The 26,678-nt window shown below is 54.5% G+C and overlaps 1 protein-coding gene across 9 annotated transcripts in view; it reads left to right on the top strand.

Annotated features, from left to right (window-relative positions):
- The window catches only part of TUB (TUB bipartite transcription factor), an 84,927-nt gene that overhangs the window by 40,726 nt on the left and 17,523 nt on the right, over positions 1–26,678 (top strand). For 2 of the 9 annotated variants that reach the window (XM_077866599.1, XM_077866596.1), the window contains exon 1: positions 21,048–21,198. The exons of 5 other annotated variants lie outside the window; for them this stretch is intronic. In XM_077866599.1, coding sequence (XP_077722725.1) covers positions 21,161–21,198 — 38 coding nt within the window. In that variant the 5' untranslated portion in view covers positions 21,048–21,160. Of the gene's footprint in view, positions 1–15,544; positions 15,620–21,047; positions 21,199–21,750; positions 21,915–26,678 lie in introns of those variants that run through there. 2 more of the 9 variants (XM_077866597.1, XM_077866595.1) reach the window with 2 other exon arrangements.

Genomic DNA, 26,678 nt, shown 5'->3' with positions numbered 1-26,678 from the left:
ACAGCCAGTCAATCCCTGGAGAGCGTGGGGCAGGCAGGAGATGCTTTGCCCAGCTGGAGAAGGAGGCAGGATGGGACAGAGACTTAGAATGGATGTTTTCCACCTGGAGCAGTCATCCTTGGCATTGAGTGTGCAGCCTCTTTGGGATCTCTGTTAAAATGCAGACTGTCTCCAGGCAGGGCAGTGCCCAGGAGTCTGCAGTATGCTAGGGGATGGGGAAGCAGGTGGCCCTCAGGCCACAGTTGGAGAAACACTGTTCCATCAAGATGAGAAAGATAATGAAGTTGCGTTGGGAGGTCAGGGCAGCTGGAGCAGAGTTGGGCCAGCCTGGTGGGTGGGCAGAGAGGAGCAGGTGGCGGAGGAAGGCGGCTCACACGGCCTCGCAGCCCTGGTGAAGGGGGTTGCATTCTATCCTGTGGAATGAGGGGCTGTCGAAGGATCCTTGTCAGCGGACAGATGATAGGTTCAGTTTGACTTTGGAAAGTGTGTGCCCTTGGAGAGGGCAGGACAGCACAGAGGAGCCTGGAAGAGGCTGGAGACACAGGGCCCCTAAAGCCAGACAGAGGTGGGGACAAAGGGAGGGGCCCAGAGAGGGGGCTGCAGGTCCAATAAACTGGGCTAGGAGGAAGGGGAGGTAGGGTGGATCTGGGCTTCTGGGCTAGTGACAGAGTGCATGGCGGGGCTGTAATGTTGCCAGAAACAGGAAGAAGAGCAGATCTGGAGTGAGAAACATTCTGGTTTAGACCTGGAGCCTTGGTGGTTCTGGAGGAGCCCAGAGGCCTTAGGAACTCAGGGGAGCCACCAGGAAGTAGATTTGGGAGCCCTTGCTGATAGGTGAGGGAGTTGTGGGGTGGACAGGTCACCTGGGAGAGCACAGAATGAGAAGCGTCTCAAACAGCTGTCCAGATTTGGTCCCAAAGGGCCGGGAACTCAGGTCTGTCTTGGTCTCATTTCTGGAAGGGGGGCCCAGTTGCCAGGTCCCTGCATGCAGGAGAGCCAGAGAGTGGGCTGGAGAGGGTCGAAGGAGTTCAGAACCACGGGCAGGCGGCGGGCTGCCTTCAGTGAAGAGCTGGAAGCCACGGTGGTTAGGAGTCATGGGGCCCCGTTTCTAGCTCCAGTCCTGGCTCTGCTACCAACTTGCTGTGTGACCTTTGACAGATCACTGCTCATTCTGGGCCTCCGCTTCTTCATCTGCAAAAGAGAAGGTTGGACCAGACCAGTGACTTTGAATTGACATTTAGAGTCCCAGGGTCACCCAGAAGTACCCCTGGGGAAGTGCTAGGCAGGGAGTGGTGCAGCCAAGGTTAGGGTCCTCCAGCCCCTGCCCCACCCCCAGCTTCATCCCAGCTGCTTGCTTCTTTCTATGTTGGCTGCCGGGCTAAAAACCCCTGGGTCAGAGGATGCCAAGTCTGTGAAGCCTTGTCAGCATAGACACTGATGGAGACGGAAGAGTAATAAGATACAGTGAGGAAGCCAAGTGCCCTCCTGCAGACTCTCGTGGGCCTCAGTGCTCCTTGCCCATGAGCTGAGTCCAGGGCAGACCCACAGTCACAGAGGACCCAGCTCTGCCTGCTTGTAGAGGATTTCAGTGGTTGTCACCGGTGGGTTCTGTGTGACATGTCCATGCTCCACTGCTCCCCGGGCACATGCAATGTGAGGCTGGCTGTAAGCAGCGAGTCAGCCTCCTACTCCCTTGACGTTCTCTGCCCGCGGTCTCTACAGAGACAGAGCAAAGGGTCTCAGAACAGGACATGAAACACATCAGTGTCTCAGTGATGATGCCCACTGTGTGCTGGAGGCCTTGGCAGGGTCACACCCTTGCTGCCCTCCAGCCCCACCAGGCTTCCGCCAAACATCCCTGACCCCTGACAGAGCCAGGCACTGTCCACACGCTAGAGGCACGGCTGCGTCTGGACCAGAGAGGGGAGGCCCCAAGGTGGGAGCAGGCCACCAGAGTGAAAACGGGACCTTTAGGCCTGGGTGACTTCACATCTGCAGGAAGCCCATGCCTGGTTCTCCTCCCTTTGGGTGGGACCTTGGAGCTGTGGGGGGACCGCCTTGGGGGGTAGGTAGCCGGCTCTGCCGTCCTGCCTCCTGCGATGAACTCACAGGGGCCACAGATCCCATGGCCACTTTGGCCCAAACTCATGTCCCACCATATATAACCCTCCCTTCACTCGGAAGGTGGCTCTGCCCCTGCCCCTCTCCCCATAAGGGATCCAGTTCCCTCAAACCAGGGCACATGGGGTCCCAAATCCCAGGTTTGAAGTGTGCCTTTGGGGAGCCCTAGGGTCTCTTGTGCCTTAGGAACAGTTTGGAGAAAGATCTCAGCAGAAGTGGCTCCCACCCTGTCCTCTCCCCAGTATCCTAGATGGGCTCAGAAAGTTTCTCCAAGGCTCCTGAGAGGAGCCCCCTCCAGGGGTCCCCCCCCCGTCCCCTCCTGTGCACTGGGTTCCCCAGGACCGTAGAGGCCACATGGATCGGTTCTCACTTGGCAGGGTGTTTGCGTGGGGGCAGGGGTGACGACTCTCGGTGTTTCCTGACAACAGGCTGGGGGACTCAAGCACCAATGTGAAGCTGAAGAGTGTCGTGGAAACAGGGGGCAGTGACACCGAGTCTGCCCAGGCCATGCCCGTGGCCGGGGTGTGGCCCTGGGCCTGGGGAGGGTCGCTGTTTGAGAGGAGGACGCAGCTTTATAAAATGACTCCGTAAGTATGGCCTGGGCAGGCGGGCCCACAGGCCCCTACTGCTCCCCCCGGGACGCGGGCACAGACCAGGAGCACCTGCAGCAGGCCACCCTGCAGCGGGCAGTGGGGGACCCCGGAGAGCTGGGAGGCTACCGGTGCCAGGAAAACACAGGTGCTTGGGCCCAGGCAGAGGCTGGCTCTGGGCCTCTGGGGAATGAGGGACCTGTGCTCTTAGGGGCCCGTGGCAGACCCTCCCTGATATTCTAGGCCACCGGGCTGGGGTCTTCCCTTGAGCACTGTGTGTGTGTGTGTGTGTGTGTGTGTGTGTGTGTGTGCGCGCGCACGCACACTCACAATTAGGGGCTGTGGTCTCTGCCATGATTACTGACTTCATTGGCCCAAATTAAGAACTCTGTGAACTCAGGAGCTCAGGAATGCAGACCCGTGTCTTCTTCCTTGGGCATCAATGTCTCTAGAAAAGTGATTTGTCTCATGTGAACCTCTGGGGAGATTTTAAAAATACATATTCCCAGGCCCGACCAGCAAAAAGTCTGGGATGGGGCCCAGGATTCTCTATTTTTAAAACCCCCTCATGATTTCGATAGATAGTTTAGCTGGGTGAGAAAAAACTCCTCGTGATTTCAATAGACAGTTTAGCTGGGTGAGAACAGCATTGCTGTAGGGGGACGCCTACCCCGGGCCAGTCTTATTGTAGGCATGTGGAGGGCCAGAGGCCCCTGCCTGCAGTACCACCATTAGGCACTCATGCCTTGACCCTTCCAAATGGTTCTGACCATCCGGAATCTCATGCAAGGGGAAGACCCAATGTGCTCTGGGGCACGAGAGGAGAAAGAATGGTGAACCGGGTGGGCCCTTGAGGGAGAGACTCCGGAGGGAGAGGGATGCAGGCCTAGAAGCCTAAGGAGGAAGGGCCCTTGCACATCCCGGTGTATGGAATCCATGCACAGGCCTGTGGCTGAGTGCGAGGCAGCAGGAGCCACACCCACCCCCACACTACCCCATCCAGCCCCATGGGTGAGCCTGGCTTTTCTGTACACACGTCATGAGGAAGGAGAATAGGGGTCAGAGAGCGGACTTCTTGGAAGGCAGGCATGCCAAGGGTATTTGTTGATGGAGTTGCTTTTTAACATTTTTGATGTATTTTTTAAAGAAGGATCCACTTAATTTAAAATGACCCTAAAGGCCCTCATCATTACCACACAGGCTACTGATTTAACTGACCTGAAGTGACTGCGTGGGCCTTTATGCGATGCAGCTGGAGTCTGAGCTGGCCCGAGCCAGTTCCTTTCCAGTCCGGCTGGGCGCCCCTTCCCTCCGCCTCCTGGCTGTGGAGCATCCGCGGTGCTTGCTCGACCCAGTTCGCTGCATTAGTCCCCAAGTGCTGAACCTTTGGGCTCTTTCCAATTCCTTGCTATTATAAATATCACTGCTATGAATATCTCTGTACAAATTACTTTCTTAGTGTTTTACTGGGAAGCATTCCCCAAGTGGAATTACTAAGTCAAAGGGCATGAGCAATTTTATAGCTCTTGTCACATCTTACTAGATGGTTCTTCAGAAATGTTGAACCTGTTTACCATGACACCAGTTATGTACGGCTGTCCCTACAGCCCTCCAAGAGTAAGGTCCATTGTTTTTCTTTATTTGGAGCTGCATGATTTTGTTTTGACTTTTCCCATTGCCATGTTGGTCAGGAGTGGTGCTGTAAAGTTGTTTGCAGCGTGAGTTACTGTAATGACTGCTGAGGCTGAGTGTCCTCTGAAGGACTCCAAGAACCTGATGGGCATCATTTGCCCCATGAGGATTATGATGGGGTCAGCTCTGAGTCAGAGGGCTGGGCTGGCGCCAGGAAACAGAGTTTGGGTACTATCAGCATCCTCAGTCCCTAGCCCCCGCAGTAGACCAGCACGCACCTGGGACCACTGTCCCAAATGCTCTGATCCTGAGTGCACTTTGGAAGCAGAGGCACTTATCCAGGGGAGAAGGCTGAAATGAAGGAGAGCGGGGAAACCCTGTGGCTCCTCACTCCTCCCTGGCCTGGCACACTCTGCTGGGGGACTCCATAGCCACCTGCCCAGCTGTGGCCTTCTGGGCACACAGATTAGCCATGCTGTGCTTGTGGCTGTGGACATTGAGGGAGCCCAGATTTGAGGCTTTGTAGTTGTCTTGATCCTGAAGATCATTAGGGTTGCTGCACCAAGAGTTTGCCCATTGCCTGTCAAACCAGGGCTTTGACTAGAGGCCAGCTGGGTCAGACCAGGAGTGTTTATTGAAGTCTGGGCCCTTGTGTCTTGCTGGGGTCCAAGCATGGGGAGTTTGGAACAAGAAGGGTGTTAAGGAACATTGCCTCAAGTCAGGACCCAACACAGTGGCCTGCAGATCATGCAGAGAGGGGCCAGCAATGCAGTCAGGGACTCGAGGCAAGTGGTTCAGGGACATGATACCCAGTCGTGAAACCTGGCTGCCACGGCTGTTGCAGGCAGGGCTCTGATCTCAGAAGAGACCGGCCAGATGAGGGAGGAGAGTGCAAGCAGACGTGGCTGGTGGGCAGGGGGAACCAGCAGAGCAGGAGCAGGCTGAGGTAACAGGGCCAAAGGACTCGGAAAACTTGAGAATGGAGAGGCAGATATGGACATTCTAGGGTGTTCTGGGCAGGATGGAGCAGTTTGTACAACCAAGGGGATTTAGACTTCTGTACCAAGAGCCTCTCTGTGTGGAAGCAGGCTGCTGGGGCAGGGGTGGGTCAGTATGTGGTGCAGACAGGAGGGCTCAGCCTCTTGGAGGCGAATTGGCAGAAGGGGGTCAGGGGATCCACATTCCAGCCCAACAGCTGCATTTGGCCAGGGCTCGTGTGTGCGCGGAGGGCAAGCCCAGACCGAGGGCATCAGGCTGAAGGTGAAGCATGCATGTTGTTCGGTAGCAGGGAGCTCTTATGGGCCACCTAGGTCCCCCAGGCTTCAAGCAGGCAGCAGATCCCCTTTCCCTCACATTCCTGGCCTGCTGCTCACGGGGCCAGCTTGGGAAGGGCTGGGGCAGGTGGTCATGGACGGAGGAGACAGGGTAGATGCCCGAGGACCCCCAGACGGCAACTAGAGAGAGTTGAGAAGTGGCTTGGTGCAGCAGAAGCATGGGCTTGACATTCACACGACCTGGTCCCGTCCCGGTGCCACCTGTTACCGTGTGACCTCAGTGCAAACATCGCTGAGCCTCAGTCTCCTGTTCTATAAGATGGAGATACTCAGTGTAGCGTGGCCGAAAGATGAAGTTAGAAAAGAATATGGGAAAGCGCTCAGCAGAGTTAGCTGTTGCTCAGCAAACGCCAGTCTCCTTCCCTCTGCCTCCACAAGCGCCCAGAGCAGGGTCAAGCGTCTGTGTGCGCCCAGGTATCTTCCTCCCCGGGTCTCCACGGTCCCTGCGCTGGGGAGTAGGGGGGCAGCATGCCGTCTGCTAAGCTGGACTAGAACCTCACTGCTGGGTTAGTTTGACCTGAGGGTCCTGGTAGGTGCACCACACGGGAAGCAGCAAGTTGGTGAGTTAAATCCTAGCAAGTTTCTGAACCTCTGTTTCCTTATTTTAAAAAATGGGTATATTCAGCCTTCACTTCCAGAGGTTGTGTGAAGAATAGAGACTACATGGAAAGCACTAGCACCTCTCATGCACATACTCTTGTGACGGGGTGGTTTCTGTGGCTGCTGGCACCCCTGTTGACTGCGGAATCATATCCGCGTGGGGAGTTTCCCTCTGACCTCAGAGTCCAGCTTGGGGTTTCACAGACATGGAAGAGGGCATATGCTGTGGTTAGTGCTCTGGTTCAATCTGTGCCTGATGGTGTCATCCTAGAGTTGGCTGAGGAGGGAGGGCCCAGCAGGAAGCCATCCTGAGGGCCCTGGGACCTGTGGGTGTGTGCTGGGGACACTCAGTAGTTCTCCTTTCTTACACAGGGCCAGAGGGGTGTCGGACAGGGGCAGGTGCCTGCCAGTCTGCTCAGGCACCAGGCTGGATGGCTTTTTCCCTGCCATTACCAGAGGCAAAGAGATGAGAGATTCAGGAGGTGCCCAGCCCGGGTCAGAAGTGGGTGAGGATGGAGGGGCCTAGCAACTCCATGCAGTCTCAGGGGAGCTGGCTCCAGGTTCGGTCCCTGGACAGGTCAGCTGCCTGTGGCCCAGCCCTGATCCCAGGCCTGATCCCTCACCATGCATAGGGGTTGGACCTTAACCCTCTCTGGGGGCAGGAGGACCATGCAAAGGATGCAGACACTGGGGTAGAGTCAGGCCCTAGCTGCTTCAGCCTTTCCCCAGGGCCACCTGCTCTGGGCACCATAGCTGTGGGCCCAGAGGCTTCTTGGGTTCTCAGTCCCATTTTGTCCCCTGCAAGTTGGAGACCTGGGCTACTCTAGCTTTCTGGAAAACGCCCTCATGTGTTAGGTGCTGTGCTTGTGCTAGGCGTGCAGCAGGGGGCAGAGTTGGACCTGTCCCATGGAGTTTGTGCTCTAGGAACTAGACTACTTGTTAACACCAATGATGCTGGGGGTGTTTGGGGACTTTAGCCATGGTTAGAGAACTACTCTGAGGAGGTGTAAAGCCACCTGCACAGGCCTCACCCCTGCCCGGCATACAGTCCTGCATCTTGCAAATGGCTGAGGACCACCCAGAGACACTGCCTGGATCCCCTGGGCAGCCCCCACCCCTCCCCAGCATGTGCACACCCATGCACACCCACACACTACCATCACAGTGTGAGGACGGGCCTCTTCACTCTCCTTCTGTTGCCAATGTCCGTTCTGGACCTCAAACCGCCACGATCTTTTCTCCCGCTTCATCTGCTCCCCATTCTTCCAGCAGCGGCCTCACAAGACACTGGTCTATCAGCAGCCCCACTGAGTCTGACACTAACTAGGTCCTGCTTCTCCGGCTCATGCTTCTGGCTTCTTCTTCCACCAACAAGATTAGTAACACTCACTCTTTACTGAGCACTGGGGCACTAGCACAGCAGGATTGTTGAGGAGCTGTTTTGTTTTTCATTTTTCCCAGTCTCCTTCCTGCTCAGCCAGTGTCAAGGAGAGCACCTCCAGGGATCACAGAGCTCTGGGTTCAGACCCTGGCTCTGCGCCTTACCAGCCATGTCAGAACTCCGGCAAGCTGTGACACCTTTTGGAACCTGTCTCCTCATCTGTAAAATGGGAACCTTCCCTGTAGGGCTGCCCTAAACATTAAACGAGACCTGGCACGTGCAGCTTTTAGCACATAATAGGTGTTCAGTACACGCTAGCTTCTGTTATTACTTTGTGCCTAATATTTGGAGTAGATGACTGCAAGAAAGATGCTTATTTATTCACTCAGCAAATTTGTATCAATCTTCTGCCTTGTTCCAGGCACCATCCCAGGTACAAGGGGACATAGCAGGGAGCAAAATAGGGGAAAGGCCTGACCTCGGGGACCTCAGATTCTTCTTGCTTCCACAGCTACAAACTCCAGCCTCTGCCGTGAGCCCTCCCCTCCTCCTAGTCTGCACCTTCCCTGCAGGACCCCTGAATTGCTGTCTCCTAACCCCTCCTCTCACTGAGCTCTGAGGGCCTGTTGAGTGTGTCCTAGGGAGGCTGGAACCTAGCACCACCGAGCAGGGATTCAAAGTGCCCCCCAGAGGGGGTCTCAGTGCCCTCCAGTTCCCCCCACCCCGCACAAGTGCAGCCACCCTGCATCACCGTCTTTACCACGGCATCACTGCTCTCACCGAACTCGGGCCCCGACAGGCACGGTTCTGAAGCCTTTCGTTTATTAATCTCTTGACATGCCTAAGAAATAGTTCCTTTTATTTGCATAGGAGGACACTGAGGCCAGGATGCTTAAATAAATACCAAAAGGCCCTGCCACAGCAAAGGGCAGAGCCAGGGCGAGAAGCCCAGGCAGTCTGGCCTCAGAAGCTGTCTCCAAAGGCTGTGCTCTCCCTGCCCCCGGGTACCCCTGCCTTGTGTCCTGTGGGCTCACCTGGACCCCTCACCCTATCCCCTTCTTTGCCATCGGCCTGGCCACCCTGGCCTGGGCTTCTGAGGAGCCCTCCTGCAGCATCCCTGCTCCAGGTGCTGCCTGTGAGCTCCTCCCTCACAGGGCGGGACCCTGTCCTTTCCCCAAAGCCAGCAACCCCAGGACTTCCCTTTGTTAGGAGATTCAAGGCCAAACACTCAGCCTGGCACCAGATGACCTCCCCTTCTTCCCCCCACTCAGTGTCTGCTCACTGGAGGGTCCCAGTCAGACCGCCCACCTCACATGCTCCTGCCTCCTGTGCCTCCCCCTGGACCTTTATAAACCAGTCCAGGCCTCGAATGCCAGCTCTGCTGCAGAGCCCTGCCCGACCCCCCACCCCCACCCCAGCCAGGCCAATCCCCACTGCCCTCTCCCCTGCACCCTCTCCCCTGCACTTCCAGGCTGAGTGCAGAGCGAGCCTCAACACTGAAATGACCGGAGCCGGCCTACGATGTCACCTGGTGATTTGGGGCAGGAAAGGCCCAAATGTCTTGCTGTTCTCCCGTGTAGTCCTGCCGCAGGAACCAGAGGTGGGGAGTGAGTCCCGCACTGTCAGATTCCAGAATGACTGAGCTGAAGGGCCAGTGGAGGTCATCTACGTCAGTCCTTTATCTTTGAGGCATTGGATGGAGGCCCTGGGAGGGGAGAGCCCTGGCCGAGGAAAAGCCGAGACTGGAATTCAGACCCCAGCCTTGTGCCCAGAGTCTTTGTGTGGTCCCTGAACTGCTCCGTCTTCTCTTTGCTCTTTGTCTCCGTAAACTACGTGCTGGGGTAACAGTTACTGCAGATCAGCCCACGGGCTCCTCACTGTGCGTCCTCCTCCTCTCCAGATCACTGTGTGCACACTCCACACCTTTGTGATCCCCGTTCTGCATTCTCATTTTCTTATTTAGCATTCTTTTTTGGTAATTGACATTTAAATTCAGTTCTTGTGGAATGGGGCATATTTCTGGGTCGCTTATTTTCTTCCCTCAATGTGTGATTCATGGCCATCACCACACAGTTTTAGTTGTGGTAGCTTTATAATATGTTTTACTGTCTGGTGGGACTGGTCCTCCTCTCACTAACCATCATTATCAGAATTTTCTTTGTTTTCTTACCTACTTTTGTTTTTTTCTTCCAGAATATCTTTACCTAGGTTACCTAGAGGAATGAAGGGCAGTGAATAGTTTATCCCAGGCTGCCCTTATCGTGGCTGTTGACATAGGTCAAAGGAATTGACCATTCTTAACTCCTGGCTCTGACAATGGAAGAGGCCCTTTGATGGGGTGAAATAGGCAAACAGGGAAGTAGTGTCACCAACTCTTCGCGCCCCCCCCCCCCACCTCATCACTGTCCCCAGTTCTGCTGTCCTGGGACTGTGGCTTTCCTGAGACTAGGGCCCCTTGGGCAGCTTTGAGTGTAGGGGGCAATCGGGGAGCAGGCCTGGCTCACGGGTGCTCTGAACCGGCACCACTGTGCCTGCCACATTCCCTCCTGCCAGCAAGAACCCAGGCTTCCTAAGGAGTCTGTCTCCACCCCTAGATCTTTTTGCTTTGGTGGAAGAGTCTGCCTCTCATTGGCCACTCTCCCAGAGGGTTGTTACCTCAAAAATACCTTACCTCTTCTTAGCCTATTTACTCCTTAGAAACACTCAGTTGAGATACAGAGTAGACACGTCATCACGTCACTGACCCAACTACTCTGTGAGACAAAATTTAGGAACACTGTTGACTGATGTCTGCAAGTCAGGGTGGTGCCTTCGGCTTTCTTCTCTTAGAGCCCATGTTCACAGACCAACTTGTGCACCTCCTTTCTTTAGATCATCATCCCAGGGAACCTTATGAGATCCCTGTACTTTATCAAGTTTCAGAATCCCTGTGGTATTTTGCTTTGAACTAAATGGAATCTAATTTAGGAAGAATCACTGTCTTTAAAATAGTCTCCTTATCACATAGGAATATACTAGGAATCTCCACTTATTCAAGTTCTTTTTCTAAATCTCAAGTATTTTATCATCTTCATATGAATCACAAATAAGTCTCACTAAAATTATTTTAAAACACTTCACACATAGTCTTCCCATTGTAAGTGAGATATCTTCTTCATTTGCATTCTGTAAAACATTATTATTTTATAATAATAACAGAAATGTTACCGGATAGCTCCTTTTTATCTTTTTATCTGGCAATTTCATTGAACTTTCTGATTCTAGAGATTTTCTCATTGATCCCCCTTATGTTTTCTCGATCCTCCATATAGTGAATCACTTATAATATAAATTGTGGCTCCTCCTTTCTACTATAGCAGACTAATGACTGTTCATCAGTGTTGGCCACAGGAACTTTTTAAAAATGCAGGTAGTGGCACCCATTCCATCCCCATGGAACTCCAGCAGTGGGCTCTGCATCAGGGCTGGGGACTGCGAGCAGCGGGGTGGGAGGTAGCTTCCAGACCAAGGAGATGGCACCTGCAGAGCTGGAGAGGGCGTGAGCATGCCTTGTCTGAAAGCAGACCAGTGGGGAGAACAACCTGATCGGCTTTGTAGACACTTAAAAATTTTTGGTCTATGAGCAAGTGAAGTTTTGAAGTAGCAGGTGCAATGGCAGATTTGCACGGTGAAAAGATCACTCTCGCTGCCATGTGAGAACAGACTGCTGGGCGGCCAGAGGGAAAGGGGGTGCACGTCATTATGTAACAACAGCTAAGTCATACACCTCCTTCTGGCGTACCAGGTGCTGTTGGCAGTGGCTCATGTATATTAACTAAGGAGGCCCCAGGCACACAGGTAGTTTGTGGTGGAGCCTGGCTTGGAACCAGCAGATCTGGCTCCAGAGGCCCCTCTGAAGCACCCTAGCTCATCCCATGCCACAGATGGAGTAGTTAGGAGCATGGTGTTGGCATTGGAGGTGGGGAGAAGGGGACCAATTAAAGATACACTTAGTCTTTAACAGGACCTGGCAATGGATTGGAAACCAGGATGGGGGAGAAATCAAGGTACCCATTTTCCCACACATTTGTGGCCATTTGGAATTTCTCCAGGACTTGTCTCTTCCATTGGGCTGTTCATATGTGCACATCACCTCTATTCTTGTTCACATGGAAGGTGGAGGATACTTCAGACTCACCACTCAGGTGCATTCTGCACCTTCCATCTGTCCCCTGGGTATGTGACTGGGTAAGGGATAGGTCTCTGCTCATCATACCTTTTGTTTGGGGTGTATGAGAGCAAGGTGAGCCTGATCCAAGCGTCCTCCACTCTGTTCTCCAAGGGCAGTTGGGGTAGGAGGTGTGCTTTTCATGTAGATTATCTGATAAGGCTCTAGATAATAGAACTCTAGTGATACTGGGGGCCCCAGACATTAACCCACCCCTCATCCTATAAAGTGAGACATTGAGCCCAAGAAAACTGGGGCAGGACTTGTCTATTGTCATGTAGGAGGCCAGGGACTGACACCTGGCTCTCAGGTTTCCCAACATCCAGACATTAGTGGCATCTTCAGTGCCAGGGAGGGTGTGGCCAGCAAGTGTCTGGCCTCCTGTCCTGGTGGGCCAGGGGAGGATCCTGCTGTGTGTCACAGCCCTGAGGTGGGGTAAAGCAGAGCTAAGAACAGGCTGGGGGAGCTAGAGGAAGGGGTACGGACAGATAGCTGAGTTCGGGGAGCTGGGGGATTTGGGAGCAGGAGGCTGAAGCAGAGTGGGTGAGTGACTGGGCATGCCCAGGGTCCCGGGCCCTGCAGAACGGAGGCCTCCGAAGTTCATCTGAAGAGTAGGCCCAGCTTGCCCATCTCCAGGGAGACCCCAGAAGTCCTGACAAGCGTGAGGGCCAGAACAGGGCCAACTGGCCTCCGATGACCAGTTCGGAATCCAGGGCCTTGTCCTGCTGAACGGAACCCCTGTCCCCAAGGCACCCCTCACTGGCAGCCTCAAGGTGGCCCCAGGGAGGGTGGTGCCTGCAGAGGAGCCGTGCAGGAAGGTAGGCTGTGATGGGGACCAGGAATCAGAGAGATGCAGAGAGGTCTGAAGCAGCCCAGAGCTGGAGAAAGGCCCAAGTGGACCCCCCCCCGCCCCACTGACCGGCCCAAGGCTCATCCGGGGAAACCCAGACCCGGCTCAGCAGGGCCTCCTCCCTGTGCCGGAGCTGGTGATCTCTGCAGGGGGGCAGGCGGGCGTCCTCCCTCCTAGAGCCCAGGCAAGGCAGTGCCCATCCTCAGCCAAGACGGGACCCTCTGGCCGGGCCTGGGGAAATCCTGGCTGTGGGGGCCGGGGTGCTCCTGCCTCCTGCTGCCTACTGGCTCCGCAGGGCGCTGTGAGCGGTCAGTGAGATCACACTTAGCACAGTGCCCATGCCAGGCACCACTCACCCGGTGGAGCTCCACTTGCTCATCCTGTCACCTCCGCGGTGCTCTGGACTTCCTACAGGGGGACACAGGTCCACACGCCCCCCTCTCAGTTCAGCCGCACACACCCCACATATTAGGCAAGATGCGCATTGTCCCCACTTAACAGGTGAGGAAACTGAGGCAAGTCTGGGCCAGTGGTCCCTGGCCACCTAGTGAGTTGGCAGCAGAGAACACAAGAGTTCAGCTCTCTTCTATGTAGCATGCTTTCACTCTTGTGTGTTTCTTCCAGAAAATACAAGACTTCTATCCTTATTTCGGATTTGAGCAAGCCGTAACTGTCTCTTATCTCCTAACAGCCCTGCTGTAAAGCCAAAATACCAGAGAAATTTAGTGCTGGGAGGGAGCCCTTAAGATGGTTCCACCCCCTGATTTCCATGAGACACAGAGGAGGCCACATCCTCACTCAAGGTCACACAGCAATTCGTGACAGAACCAGCCCTGGAACCTAGGCCTAGTGACCTTTCCTCTATACTGATGACTTAGAGGCCTTGGAACTTCTGTCCCCATTTCAGAGATGGGAAAAACTGAGCCAGAGAGGCAAACTATTGACTCCAGTCCCATAGCACTGCCTTTCAGGACGCTGCTTCCTCAGTGACCTGGTGGGTCTAGTGTGACGTTTATCCTCAGCAAAAGGGAAGGCCAGGGAGCGAAATATTGGCATATTGGGAATAATAAACCTTGCAAACAGTTTGAATTGCATTTCAGGGTCTGATTCCTCTTGCTAGAGAGATTGGTTTATGAATTCAGAGTAGGATTGTTTAAAATGCATTTCACATTTTAAATAACCACGGTTTTCTTGGGTGAGGAAGAATAACAGGTCAAAAATGCACACTCATAGGCTTTTCTGAAAGGTTACAAAATAAAATGTTCTTTGCTGGAGGATATGAAGGCCCTGGCTCTCTGTTTGACAAAGGAGAGGACTCTGCTAGATAAATCCTGCATTATGAACAAATGAGAGCTCTGTCCCTCTCTTCCTGATCAGCTTAATTCCTTGTTGCTTATCTGCAAATCCAATAATGCTGGTAAAACAGACCCCTCCCGCAGGCTGAGCACAGGCCTGGCCGCCCATCCTCAGAAGCCTTTTTGTGTTTATAACCTCGGCCCCACTCCCTGGAGAGCAGGGCCTGGGAGCCGGGTCTGGAAGTGGGCGGGAGGACTCAGTCTGGGAGTGACAGCCTCTCCAGGACAGGGCCTCTGTGCTTTGGCACCGGGCCTCCCTGCCCCCAGTCCGGGGCCCTCCCACCTGAAACTGAGCAGATTCTAGAGTGGAGCCCACGAAGGGGGCGCAGGGCAGGTGTTAAGATTCAGCCAATGAATTATTGAACGCTACACCTGAAACTACTGATGTACTATATGTTGGCTAATTGAATTTAAATAGAGAAAAAAAGGTTCCCCCACATCCTTCCCCCACATCCCGTGTGCCCCTCCAAGGGGAATAACTTGGCCCCAAGTTGCAGGTGTTGTCCAGCTCCCGCACATGTTACAGCGTGGCCACTTGGGTATCGTCTGGGTGTCGTCTTGGTGATAGCTCACACTCCACTAGGTGACTAAAGATATTTCAACTGCACAGCCTTTACAATATTTATTTGCTTACTTTCAAAATCTGTACACAGCATTTGTTTGCTGGCCCTCTCCCCCGACCTGGGGTCAGGGGTGTGGTCTGGGCTCTTTAGGGGTTACTAGGCCCTCACAGGAGCCAAAAAGAAAGAGGAAGCCCAGCACCTAGAAGGAGATGCCACCTGCAGAGGGGATGTGGCCCTCGGGTGGTCTGGCTGATGACACTGAGCCATGTCTCCCTCATCCCAGGCAGCCTTTTATGAGACCACATGTGCATGTGCCAGCACGTCGGGCTTCTTGAGAGCACATTATTTCCAGCAATGTCGTATTCCAGCTCATAAACCTGCTCCTGCCTCGTTAAAACCTCCCCGTAAAGGATGCTTAATGATCCATCCTGTGAACACAGAATTCTTTACTTAAAACCACGTCCCAACAGATAGACATCCTGTACCCCCTACTCCTGCCGATTTCTCCGGCTAGAAATAAAGCGATGGGGATGATCTCTGTTCGTAAACTTCTGACTCTGTTGTGTATTTCCCTTGGTTAGATTTCTAGAACAGGAATTAATGAGTCAAAGGGCTAAGGCTCTCATCTGGTTTTCTCTAGAGGTTTGCAGTTAGGCCTGTGGCTAAAGAACTCTCTGGTGCCTGAGATTGAATTTGAACTCTCCCACTTATTGTCTGTGTGACTTTGAGCAGGTTATATAACCTCCCACTTCACCTGTAAAATGGGGGTAATAATAGTACCTACCTCATAGTGGTGTTGTGAGCAGAGCCGTGTGTAACTGTTAGGTTGAATAGGCATGACTCATGAGATATAATCATAAAGCAAACTTTATTTTTGTCTCCCATGGTCTCTTTCATTTTATTCTGTGGGGCTTTCTTCTACCCCCCACCCCCCAGACCTAGATGAAATTGAGGGGAAGTGCCAGAACTTCTTTGGCCATTTCCAGGTAACCAAAGTTTATCCTGTCAATAATTAATGTGTTTTGTCTATTGTAATAAAAAATCTTTAAATTTCAGAGTTATATCAACTCTTCTTGCCTATCATGGTGTGCTGTGAGCCAGCTGCCTGTGGGAGAGGGGCCAGCTTATAGTTCTGACCCTTTCCAGGGTCCAGTGTAAAGGGAAGGAGGGAGGGGAAGAAGAGAGGAGAAGAGTGGAAAAATCCTACCTCTCCAGTCATGTTGGTGCTTTTTGAGGTTCTTGGAGACCACTCCATCACGTGGGGTATCTCCATAAGCTCCATTCCCTTGATGTGGGTGATGCTTATTCTCCATAGGACACTGAACCCTGAGGCTCTCTCTAAAATTCTCAGGCCCTGGGAAGCCTGGGCTCATCTCCTCTGCCTACTGTCACCTCCGCCCACAATGATTGCTTCTGGGTTAAGATCTAAGATAACCACATCTAGCCCTAATGCTGGGACCCACATTGATCCAGAGGAAAAACTCATGTTTCTTTTGCTCACAGACCTGACCCTGAAACAGCCATCAAGGCGGCCACCTGCCACCTGCTCTTTGGATTTGTAGGCATGGATCCTTTGCCTGTGCCCTATGACCTCAGGACCATTGTGGCCACATATGGGCCACATATGGCCACATAAGCCATCCTAGGGGGTCTCTTTCAAGCCCCACTCTCTGGATTTGAGGCAAAGGCCATGTCCCCTTCCATGCTTCCACTGAGGGTCCACTGGACCCTGAGGCTCTCTCTAAAATTCCTCTTTAACCTCTAACAACCAGCAGTAGGTGCCTGGCACAGAGCATTTACTCAACAAGTGATGGTCACGTGTGATCCCATCCACAGCCCCCCACTTGCACTCACTCCATCATAATTATATTTGGCTTTGGCCCAATTTTATGTTTCCTTTAGACTAATGCTTGTTGTGGTGATGGTGGAGGTAGTGGAGATTTACTTTTTTTTATTTTTTAAAGATTTTATTTATTTATTCATAAGAGACACAGACAGAAGAGAAGCAGGCTTCATGCAGGAAGCCTGATGTGGGACTCGATCCCGGGACTCCAGGATCACACCCTGGGCCAAAGGCAGGCTCCAAACTGCTGAGCCACCCAGGGATCCCCGGTAGTGGAGACTTTAATTTGCTATTATCTCCTGCAGTTATTTGGAAAATCGATGTATTGCTTTTAATTCTGCGAGTGCTTAGCCTACATTTTTTCAAATATATCAGTAAGCCTACTTATCTCACTTGAGTCATGTAGAAATGGGGCAGTGGTCTTTGTATTTTCTGCAGTTCTTTAAATGGGAATTTCACTGGGCACCGTCTGGCCACTGACACTTATGTTACCCTTTTGCCATCATGTCTGCTCCACAGCTTTGAAACAGCACTGAGCTCTGGCTTAGGGCCTGCTCATCTCTGTCCTGGACTTTTCCAAGAGCCAGCCAGCAGCTGTCAATATGTCTGGCCTTGTCTCCCTCTGTCCTCCATTTCGTTCCCTATTTATATCTTTCTACAAGTACATCTGGGCAGGTGACTCTTGGCTTGAAACCCTTTGGTGGTTCCCTGGTGGTTATAGATAAAAATCAGACTCTTCAGCCTGGTGTTCAGGGTGCTCTGTGATCTGGCCCTACCTTAACTTTCTAGGCCCTTCTGCCTCTTGGAACCATTCACCTACATGCTATCATATGGGTTTGCATTTTGGTTAGCAACTGCATTGGTCACTTGTTCTCATATCCCCATGGCTTGCTCACGGCATCTTCTCTGTCTAGAACGCCCTTGGGTAAGAGAGCCCAGCTTGGCACTGGGCCAGTTGTAGAATCTCAGTAACCGGTAAGCTTCCCTCTTCCTTTCTTATCAGTCTATTAAGATCCACTCATCCTTCAAGAACCAATTCCAGTGTCGTCTTTGTCACTCTCAGGAGAGACCTGCCCTACCCTGACTTCTCTCCCTCTGGTACCACTAGCTGCGCCTCCTCTGTGCCCCCCAGCACGTTATACACCTGTGTCGTAACCCTAGCACCTTGGAGTTTTCCATCTCTCCTGCCAGGCTGAAGGCTCCCTGAGAGCAGAGCTGGGCCTGATGTCTGCCACAGCCCTGCACAGACCTGTGCGCCCAGGCTGGTCTAGTCCACGTCTGATTGACTTGAATCGCCTTCCTCAGCCTGCAGAGTTGCAACACTAGGCAACCAGGCAGGGCCTCTTGGGACTTGGTGCCCAATCTGAATAGATACTTATTATCCATATCCTGCTGCTTCCAAAATGGATTAGAGGTGGGCCACACTCAATAAAACTGTTAAATTAGAAACAGAAAAATCTAAGGCTCCACATGGAAGTAGCAAGGAGCCAAGAGAAGGTGCTAACCTCCTTCCTTGGGTGAAATAGTCTTGCTGAGAGGACCTCAGGCGTCCTCTAGCTGGGGTGGCGGATGTGAGGGTCTCTTTTGGGCTAAACTCTTGCACTCCCCTCACAAACTGTGATCATGTTTGAAAATGCTAAAAGGCAACAAGGAGAATTTAATTCACCCTTGGAGGATTTGGAGAGGTGGTGAGGCGGGCGTTGGGTTTGCCATGTGGCAGCACTTTGGTAGAGATCACCTCATTCTGCAGGCTAAATTTGAAAAGCTTAGGCCTTTTCTCAAGGGTCACCGCATAGCACAGCTGTATTTTAACCATGGCCTAGTACAGTATACCTCATGTGGCTTTCTGGAGTGACTTTTCGATGGACACCAAGGGCATACTCTTAAAATGTCAACCACGGAAGCTATTGGAGCAGGAAAACCCATCGCCAGTTCTGAGTTGAGTGGGAACACTTACACACCCCTAGAACTCATGGAAGCACATACTTAGATCCTCCCCATGCACACCAACACACCATCCAACAAATGTTCTTGTGCAGACCCATTTGGATGCAGGGACGCCCCTCACACACATGCTCATGGGTACATGGCACACAGTCCCAGTGGCTCTCACACATCCCATGGGCACGCGCAGCCTCTGCAGGAGGAGACATGGGGAGCTGTCTTATTTCTGCACCGCACTCTGCCTCCAGATTTTGCTCCCTTAGGACAGAGCCTAAAGTTTCTATTTAATAGATTCAATTACTTTAGGCTCCTGAGACCTTCCAACTTGATTCTGATTGCTTTAAGGTGTCAGATCATTTGGGAAGAATTGGGGAGAGCAGCCTCAAATTCTGGAAGGGGAAGTCTTCCAGGCTCTAGGTGTCACGGAAGTGGTAGCTGCTGACTGCAGTTTGGGGAAGGATGGTCTGGAGTGTGGACCAGCCTCTTGTTGCTAGGCCCTAAAGGACAGAGGCCCTGAGGGTAGTGCTTTGGCCTCCAAGGCAAGAACCAGTCCCTTTCTGCTGATCTTCCTGGGAACCCGACAAGTGGAACCAAGGCCCATGCCAAGTGTCCCAGCAGGCAAGGAAACAGCTCTGGTTTTCTGCCCTCTGCACCTCATTCTGGAGTGATTTCTTTGGTCTGCTCTCTGTCCCCTTGACAGTGATAGCTCTTGGAGGTTGATAAGTAATCTGAGGTAACAGCCTTCAGAGAGTATGGATGTTGTGCCAGGCAGAGGTGGATCTGTCCTGTCCTGAGCTCTGGAAACCTGCAGAATGAGACCGGGTGTGTGGCATGTGCACTATGTGAACCATGCTAGGCAGAAAGGAGGCTAAGGGCAGGGGCTGTGGGCCCAGACTGTGTGAATCTTAGCTTCACCATTGGACAGCTCTATGACTTTGGGCAAGATCTTTGCCTTCTCTGTGCCCCAGTTTCTTCTGCTATGAAATGGGTATGATAATAGCATCTACCTCCTAGGGTGGTTGTGAGGATGAAATGAGTTATAGTGTAGAGAGCACCTGGACTCAGCAAATGCTCCAAACATTTTGGTTATTGTTTTTACAGTTAATAGCAAAGGCCAGGTGGGAAGGCAGGGAGAGTCCTGGGGTGAGGAGTCCTGGCTGTGGATCTAGGGCAGCAGGATGGGGCCTTCCCTCAGCCCAGCTGGTTCTTCTCTCACCCTCTCCCACCCGGTCGTGCAGTCATGCTGGCCTATTTTGCACCAGAGTATCCCCACATGGACCCTCTCTGGCATGGTTGCAGGGGGCGCATGAGGACACACACCTGGAGCATGGGGACTGTGCCCCTCGGCAGACCCCTGGCCCGTTTCCTGTCCTCTCCTCCCCAGCTGGGGATTCTCTCTCTCTCAGCTATCATCATGCCATAGCTTGCTTTAAAGTTGGTGTGAGTCACAGCCAAGACCTCCTTAGTACTCAGAGACTTTAAGATGACCTTTGTTAAGTTTTTTTTGCCTCCTTTTACGTATGGCCCCTAGAAAGCACTTTGGAGGACAGAGACCTTGGTTCCATTTCAGCTCCATCGCTTTGTAGCTTTAGGTCCTTGGGCATCTTAGCATTACTGACGCTTTATTCTCCGGAAGTAGGAATAAAATACATGCCTCTCAAGGCTGTTGTGGAGCTTAAATAATATGAATTTATGAGGGCTGGGAATTCAATAGACAGCGTACGTTATTCTTCTCTTGACTGCTACGGCTTAGGGGGGAAAAACCCGCTGCTGCGAGGAAGCAGCTCCCTTAACAAAAAAAAAAAAAAAAAAAGCCAAAGGTTCCCCCGCCCCCCGGGCCCGTGAAGACGGGGGTGGGGGAGTGGAAGGGGCAGGGCGGGGAAGGCCAGCCCAGCCTCCAGGCTTCGGACCTGCAGGTTTCCCGGGACCTCTCCGGTTCCTTTCAGGCCTCAGCCCCTTTCCGCCCCGAAAGATCCCACCCCGCTGCCCCGGCCGTCCCCCATCTGAGCCGCGGTTCCCACCCCTCAGGGGAGCTAGGTAAGCCGGGGGGCAGGTAGGAGTTAGAAACAGCCCCGCTGGGCGGGGAAAGAAACCGGCTGGGCGGTCGGCGCGGCCGCAGGGGCCCAGGGTGGGCGCCGCGGGGTTTGGGGAGGGGGCGGGGCGGGGCGGGGCGGGGCGGGCCCAGCGCGGCCCGGGGGGTCTCGGCCGAAGGCGGGCAGGGGCGGGGCGGAAGCCATCCCGGGGGCGGGGCCTCCGCCGCCACGCAGCGCTCCGGCCCCTGGGCGCGGGCTCGAGCCCCTCCGGCGGCGCCGGGCGGTGCGGTGCGGTGCGGTGCGGGCCGGGCCGGGCCGCCTCCCGGGCCTCCCCGCCCCCCGCGCCCCCTGCAGCCCCCGCCCCCCGCGCCCCCTGCAGCCCCCGCCCCCCGCGCCCCCTGCAGCCCCCGCTCCCCGCGCCCCCTGCAGCCCCCGCCCCCCGCGCCCCCTGCAGCCCCCGCCCCCACGCGCGCACACGCCGCCGCGGGCCCGCGCACTCCGCCGAGTCGCCCATCGCGCCGCGCAGGCAGCCGCTCGCCGAGCCCGCGGCCGGGGCCCTGGCGTGCAGTGCGGGCCTCTGCGGGGCCCAGCGCCCCGGCCCGGGAGGATGCGGCCCGGGGCGGCCCGGGAGCTGAGCAGGGCCCCCGCGCCGGCCCCCGCGGGCCCCGGCTTCCAGAGCCGCAGCCGCCGCCCCGGCCCCGGGAGACATGACTTCCAAGCCGCATTCCGACTGGATTCCCTACAGGTACGCGGGCGCCCGTCCCACCTCCCCTTGAGCTCCGGGGCGCGGGCTCGGGGCGCCTCCGCCCGCGCATCCCGCACATCCCGCACTGCGGGCGCGGGCTCGGGGCGCTGGGCCTTCCCTCCCCAACTTTGGGCCCCGGGCGGACCGAGCCGGGCGCGCCCCCGCTCGTGGGCCGGGGTCGCCGGTGTGGGCCGCGCTGGGCCGGGCAGCGCCATGTGGCCGCCGGGGAGCCGCGCGCAGCCACGAGCCCCCCGGGCCCAGCGCGCCGGGCCACGCGCCAGTATAGCCGAGCGGCACCCTTGCGGCTGCAGGCGTGCACCCCCCCACCCCCGGGGGTGCGTTCGGGCCGGAGATGCGCCTGCTGGGCTGTTCACACCTCAAAGCATGAATTCCTGGAGACCGTTATTCTGAACCAAGGGCACGGGCTGCTCATACACACATGCGCCCTGTACGCCCCCACAGACGCCCGGGCTCACACAGGTGTACTCCTACTCTCTGTGCACAGACACGACCTGTGTTTGGACAGCAGCTGACGCCCCGCCCCACTCACAGGTACCATTCACATCGGAGACTCCAGTCCCCTCCGTCTATCCCTGGACGCACACCAACTCCCCGCGCCAGACTGCCTGTACAAGCAGAGGAGCACTCACGAAAGCACCGCTGCCCTGTGTTCCCAGACTCTGTGACCTGTCCCAAGGATAGATGGGCCTTGCCAAGTGCCTGGGGGTCGGGGTGGGGGAGGGGTGTTGGGGGGCTTCTCACATAGGTGCAAGCCTTTTCCCCATCCACTCTTCATTCTCTCCATTACCCCTGGAATAGAGCTCATCGTCATGGCAGCACCAGATCCTTGGCCACCTATTGGCTCCTGGTTGCCACGGGCTACGGGGCTGTCGCTAGGCCTCCCAGAGAGGCATGTGTGTAAAATGGGTGCTGAACTGCTAAGGGCCACTATGTTATTGCCGGCAGAGGTGCACATGCCTGTGGGTTGTAGGAGCAGACCCTCAGGACCTGCCCTGTAACACAGCCAGCTCTTGGGAAGGGACCTGATTGTACTCACGGATGGAAAATACTTCTGACAGAGCTCCTTTAGGAGTCTGTCCAGACAGCATCCAAAATGGAAACCAGCCGAAACCGCCTGAAGCTTGTTAAAAGCAGATCCTTTTGCAAACAGGCACCTGCCACTGACCTGAGGATTCAGGGTTTCTCTTGAGAACTGTTGTCTCTAAGCTCTTTGGGGGTTTTAGGGCTTCCTAAGTTAGAATTCGTGGGTGCCCCTCCTGCCAACATACACACGTGCACACACACACGAGTTGCCCATAGGGTTTCCAGCAGACATCATGCAGTCACATCTCCGAGTCTCCCATAGATCAGGGAGGTATTCCCATCGGGAGACTGGGGCTTTGCTGACTCAGAAGAGCTGCTACCCTGCCCCCGGCATCCAGGGCTAGGGGCGCAGGTAGTTTCTGGAGCATCCTGGCTTGACACATCTGTGCTGAGGACCTCCTAGAAGACCGTGCAGCCCCATGGAGTTAACCTTTTCTAGCCACCCAGCAGAAGTGCCTGTGTGGCGCCTTTGGGCTGAGTAGCCTCCTATGCTGTGGAAGTGCGAGTGTGGGGGAACACGTGGCAGGGTGGTGGCCACAGACTGACTTAGAACAGAGGGAAGGGATGGCACTTGTGGCTGTAGATACGATGGCGTGTTTAGGATTTGGCACACTAGGGGCCGGGCCAGATCATGGTTCAAGGAAGCCTCTTCCAGGAGCCAAAGACCAAAACGATGTGTAGATTAAGTGCACAAGTCTTAGAGAAAGCCTTCCTCTAGGAAAAGGGTCCCTTGGGAGGTAGAGTGGTCTCTGAGAAATGGCTTTGTCCTTCAGAGGTGCCCAGTGTACTGGCATCCTTGAAGGAGGTGATTTGGCACTTGTCTCAGCCTAGGCCCAACCACCTTGTCCCCCCATTCCTTTCTTGGGCCCATACGTGCCCCCTGGAACACTGAATCTTATCACCATGGAAGCCCATCCCTGAGGAGCAGCTTGGCACCCTGTGATCCTACCTGCTTGCTTTCCCATTGCTGTCGCCCCTGCCTTCTTGCTCTATGGCAAGGAGGATGGTTCTCAAGCTGGGGGCAGGCCATGGTCCGAAGTTGCCAGAATCTCTCCTGCCTTGCTGGGGTCTTTCTGAGCCTGCACTGGACTTTGGGTGTAGACTTCCAGAGTGGGGAGACCTGCCTGAGCTGAGAAGAGGAGATGCAAATTGCCTCTCGCATGAACTGGGCTGCTGATTGCAGTATAAGCCACATGCCTGTGTGATCACAGAAAACTGGGGCAGAAGACAGGCAAGGCCGTTTACTTGCAGCTGAGGGGGATGGGCACGTGTGCATGTGCTCTGGTATGAGGTGTCCCCAGTGTCCCAGCGTGTCAGAACTGGAATGTGGCATTTGGTTGAGGGGAGAGAGGTCGGTCGATTTCTCGTTAGCTCTCCTGGTGGGGATTTCCCTCCCTCTGGGGTGGCTGCACCTGCGTTCACTAGGCCTGGCTCATTTTCTTTGAAGCAACTGCCAGTTGGTGATAATCTTCTTAAGGGTAATTGTGGCTCAGTTTATAATGATCATGGATTAATCTCACATTCTGACTCAGAAGGGAGGCATTTAGTTTATAAAGTTGAACAATTGAAATTTTGTTTTGCCTTTTGTTTTTTTTTTCCTGTTATTACGACTGTTAATAATTTTCACTTTTGCCATTTTTCTCTTCATCCGAGTTCTTCTTGCGTGTTAAATGCCCCTCATTCCTGGCTTCACAACCATTTAGGATTTGCAGGTGGAGCGTTAAGAGCAAGGGAGTGACGGGCGGCCCTGTCCTCAGTGCTTTGTCTCCATGGTCCTGTGGCCATTGCCCCCCACCAGGCCCTGAACTCCTGGAGAGCAGGGACCCCTCTGGTCCTTGGCTATGTGCCTGGCGTGACCCAGCATAGACAAGATGCTTACTACTTTGAATCAAAGAGACATCCCCAGATAGCTTTAAGGGCTTTCTGGCTTTCCCGGCTCCACACCTGGGTTCTCAGCACACCCAAGGGATGTAGTACTCTGCCCTCAGAGAAAGGAGTACTGCTGGAAAAGCATGGCCCTCGTCAGAGAATGAGAATCTCAGCTCGAAGGGCCCTTCCAGGCCATCCAGGCCCCTGTGTGAATGCTCTCTTCCATCACATGGCTGTGACCATGAGGAAGCTCTTCCTTGGGGTGAGCCTCAGCATGCCTCCGGGTTTTCCCTCCTCTAGGCTCTTGTTAGGGTCCTCCCACCACTTCAGACTATGCTTTTGGGGAGTAGAAAGACTGCTGACCAAGCAAGACCTGGCTCTTTCAGTTCTGCTGTGTGGGAAACCTCGGGGTACCCTGGATGCAAGGCCAGCCGCTTCTCCTCTGGCAACAGGGAGGAGGAGCAGAATCACACTACTCACATCCCAAGCCTGCTCCTTCCCGCAGGAGGAGCAGGAAACACAGGGTTGGTAGAGAGGCCTCGGGGAGCAGGGGCCCTGTGGGTACCCTCGGGTTGGTCTCTGCCCTTCTCAGGCACTGGTCTGGAGCCACGTGCAGCATGGGCGGGGGGAGGGGGGGGCTATTACTTCCTTGCTTGGCTCCTGTTGTTGACCTTGAGTCCTCAGTGTCGGCTCACTGACTAGTCACCTTGAGGCCTCTGTAAACAGAACCCCAAAGCCTCATCAGGCTGATGTCAAGCCCTGTGTCCCCCACTCTGCCTGTGTAGGGAAGACCTGGGTTTGGGGATCCATATGTAAGACAATGACCTCCTCCTTTTAGGTTTCCATTGGCTAGACTCTGCTAGCTCTCCAGTGTCTTCTGAAGTTGTACTTTTCTCATGAATGGCGGTTTAGTATCACTTCTATTTTGTGTCACCTATAAGTCTGCTGAGAGACCTGCCTTGTCTTTAGGTGATCAATAAACACACTAAGCAAGGGTCGCTGGAAACCTCCGATTATGGCATGCTTTATTGTTGCAAAAACCTTTGAGCGTCATCTCATTGGAGGGGCGTGCCATTCACATTGCTTTATCTTGCCCACAAGTGAGTGTCACTGGTCCTTGCGATTCCCTATGGAAGCCTGGCCATGCTGTCCTCCCAGTTTCCCCAGAGAGGTGTGAGGGCGTGTACCTGGACTTGCTGGTGGACTGGGCTTGCTCCTGGGGACCACTGGGTCTTCTAGCTCTTCAGCTAACCTGTGTGATCTTACTTGGGGCCTACTAAGACTGGTTGATCTACAGGCTATGATTTCTTCCCCCATCCGAACAGAAGGCTGCATTTGCATACTTTCAACAACTCTCAAGTTTCCTTTTTGTTCCTTAGAGAGCACCAGCTGTGGCTCATGGTCCTCATTTGCATGACTGAACATTAAAATTATCTATGTTTCTGGCTTTAAAAGAGAAAGTGAGGTGAGGGATCAATTCTGGGATAACTTCCCTAGCAGTTCTGAGTCACCAAGTCAGGGCTGAGAGCCCAAAGCAGTTGTAATGCACTGGTTTGGGAGCCCGTGGCTGGAATGGGCTCATCTTGGGAGGCGGAGACTCCTTTCAGCACTGTGGGCTTCTCCCTTCTGGGGTGCTCCTGTTCCCACACCTGCTGTGTTCCCTGATGTTCCAAGCCGTCACTAGGCACAAATCTGGGCATGCTGGGGTGAGGAGGGGTCTGGCACAGGTATGGGGTTGGGCCTGACCCTCTGGGTGGCCTTCCCTGCTCTGACAGGACATTTGCTTGCCTCCCTGGGTCCAGCAGGGGCAGAATCTTCTGTGAGTGGAAAGAATGAGGGCATAAAAGGGCAGGGTGAATTGGGCATGAAGTCTGAGCCTGTCTCTAGGTAGCCTGGCCCCCAGGCCTCTGGTTGGTCAGCTCTGGTGGCCTAGCCGAGCTCACAGGGTGGAGTCTCGAGAGGCAGGGACCCGGCTTCCTAAATGTGTTGTCCGTGTCTGGCTTTTCCATCCCGGGAGAGGAGTGCCTCTGCTCTCATTTGTTTTCAAGCATGGTTTTCTCTCCAGACATCTGTTGGGCAACTTGGCGGAAGCAAGGGGATACGGAGGGGCTGTCTGCTTGGGAGGCCAAGGGGCCACCTCGTTGGCCCTGGGCAGGATGGCTGGATCGATGGACACAGCAGACGGAGTTTCTGTGACCCCCACAAGCCAGTGGCCGGTGCTTCCCTGGATCTCCCCGGTCTGGTCGCCAGCAGGAGGCGACTGTGATGAAGATGCCGCCAGGGTCAGCTGGAGGACCCATCCATCAGTGCCCTGTCTCCTGTCCGAGTCTCCTGGCGGGGCTGCAGCTGGCAGCCTGGGCTTGGCAGTGATTCCATAATTGGAGCCCGAGTTGTTAAAAAGCCATTACTGTCTTCTCTGTGGTTATCATTTAGTGCTGCCCAGAACGGTGCCCATCGGCAGAGACAGGCCGGGGAGTGTCAGAGAGAAAGGAACATGCTCTAGTGGG

The sequence above is a fragment of the Canis aureus genome, chromosome 23 (genome assembly GCF_053574225.1).
Source record: "Canis aureus isolate CA01 chromosome 23, VMU_Caureus_v.1.0, whole genome shotgun sequence".
Lineage (NCBI taxonomy): Eukaryota > Metazoa > Chordata > Mammalia > Carnivora > Canidae > Canis > Canis aureus.
The sequence above is the reverse complement of the archived record's forward strand: the minus strand, read 5'-3'. Positions and strand labels throughout refer to the sequence as shown.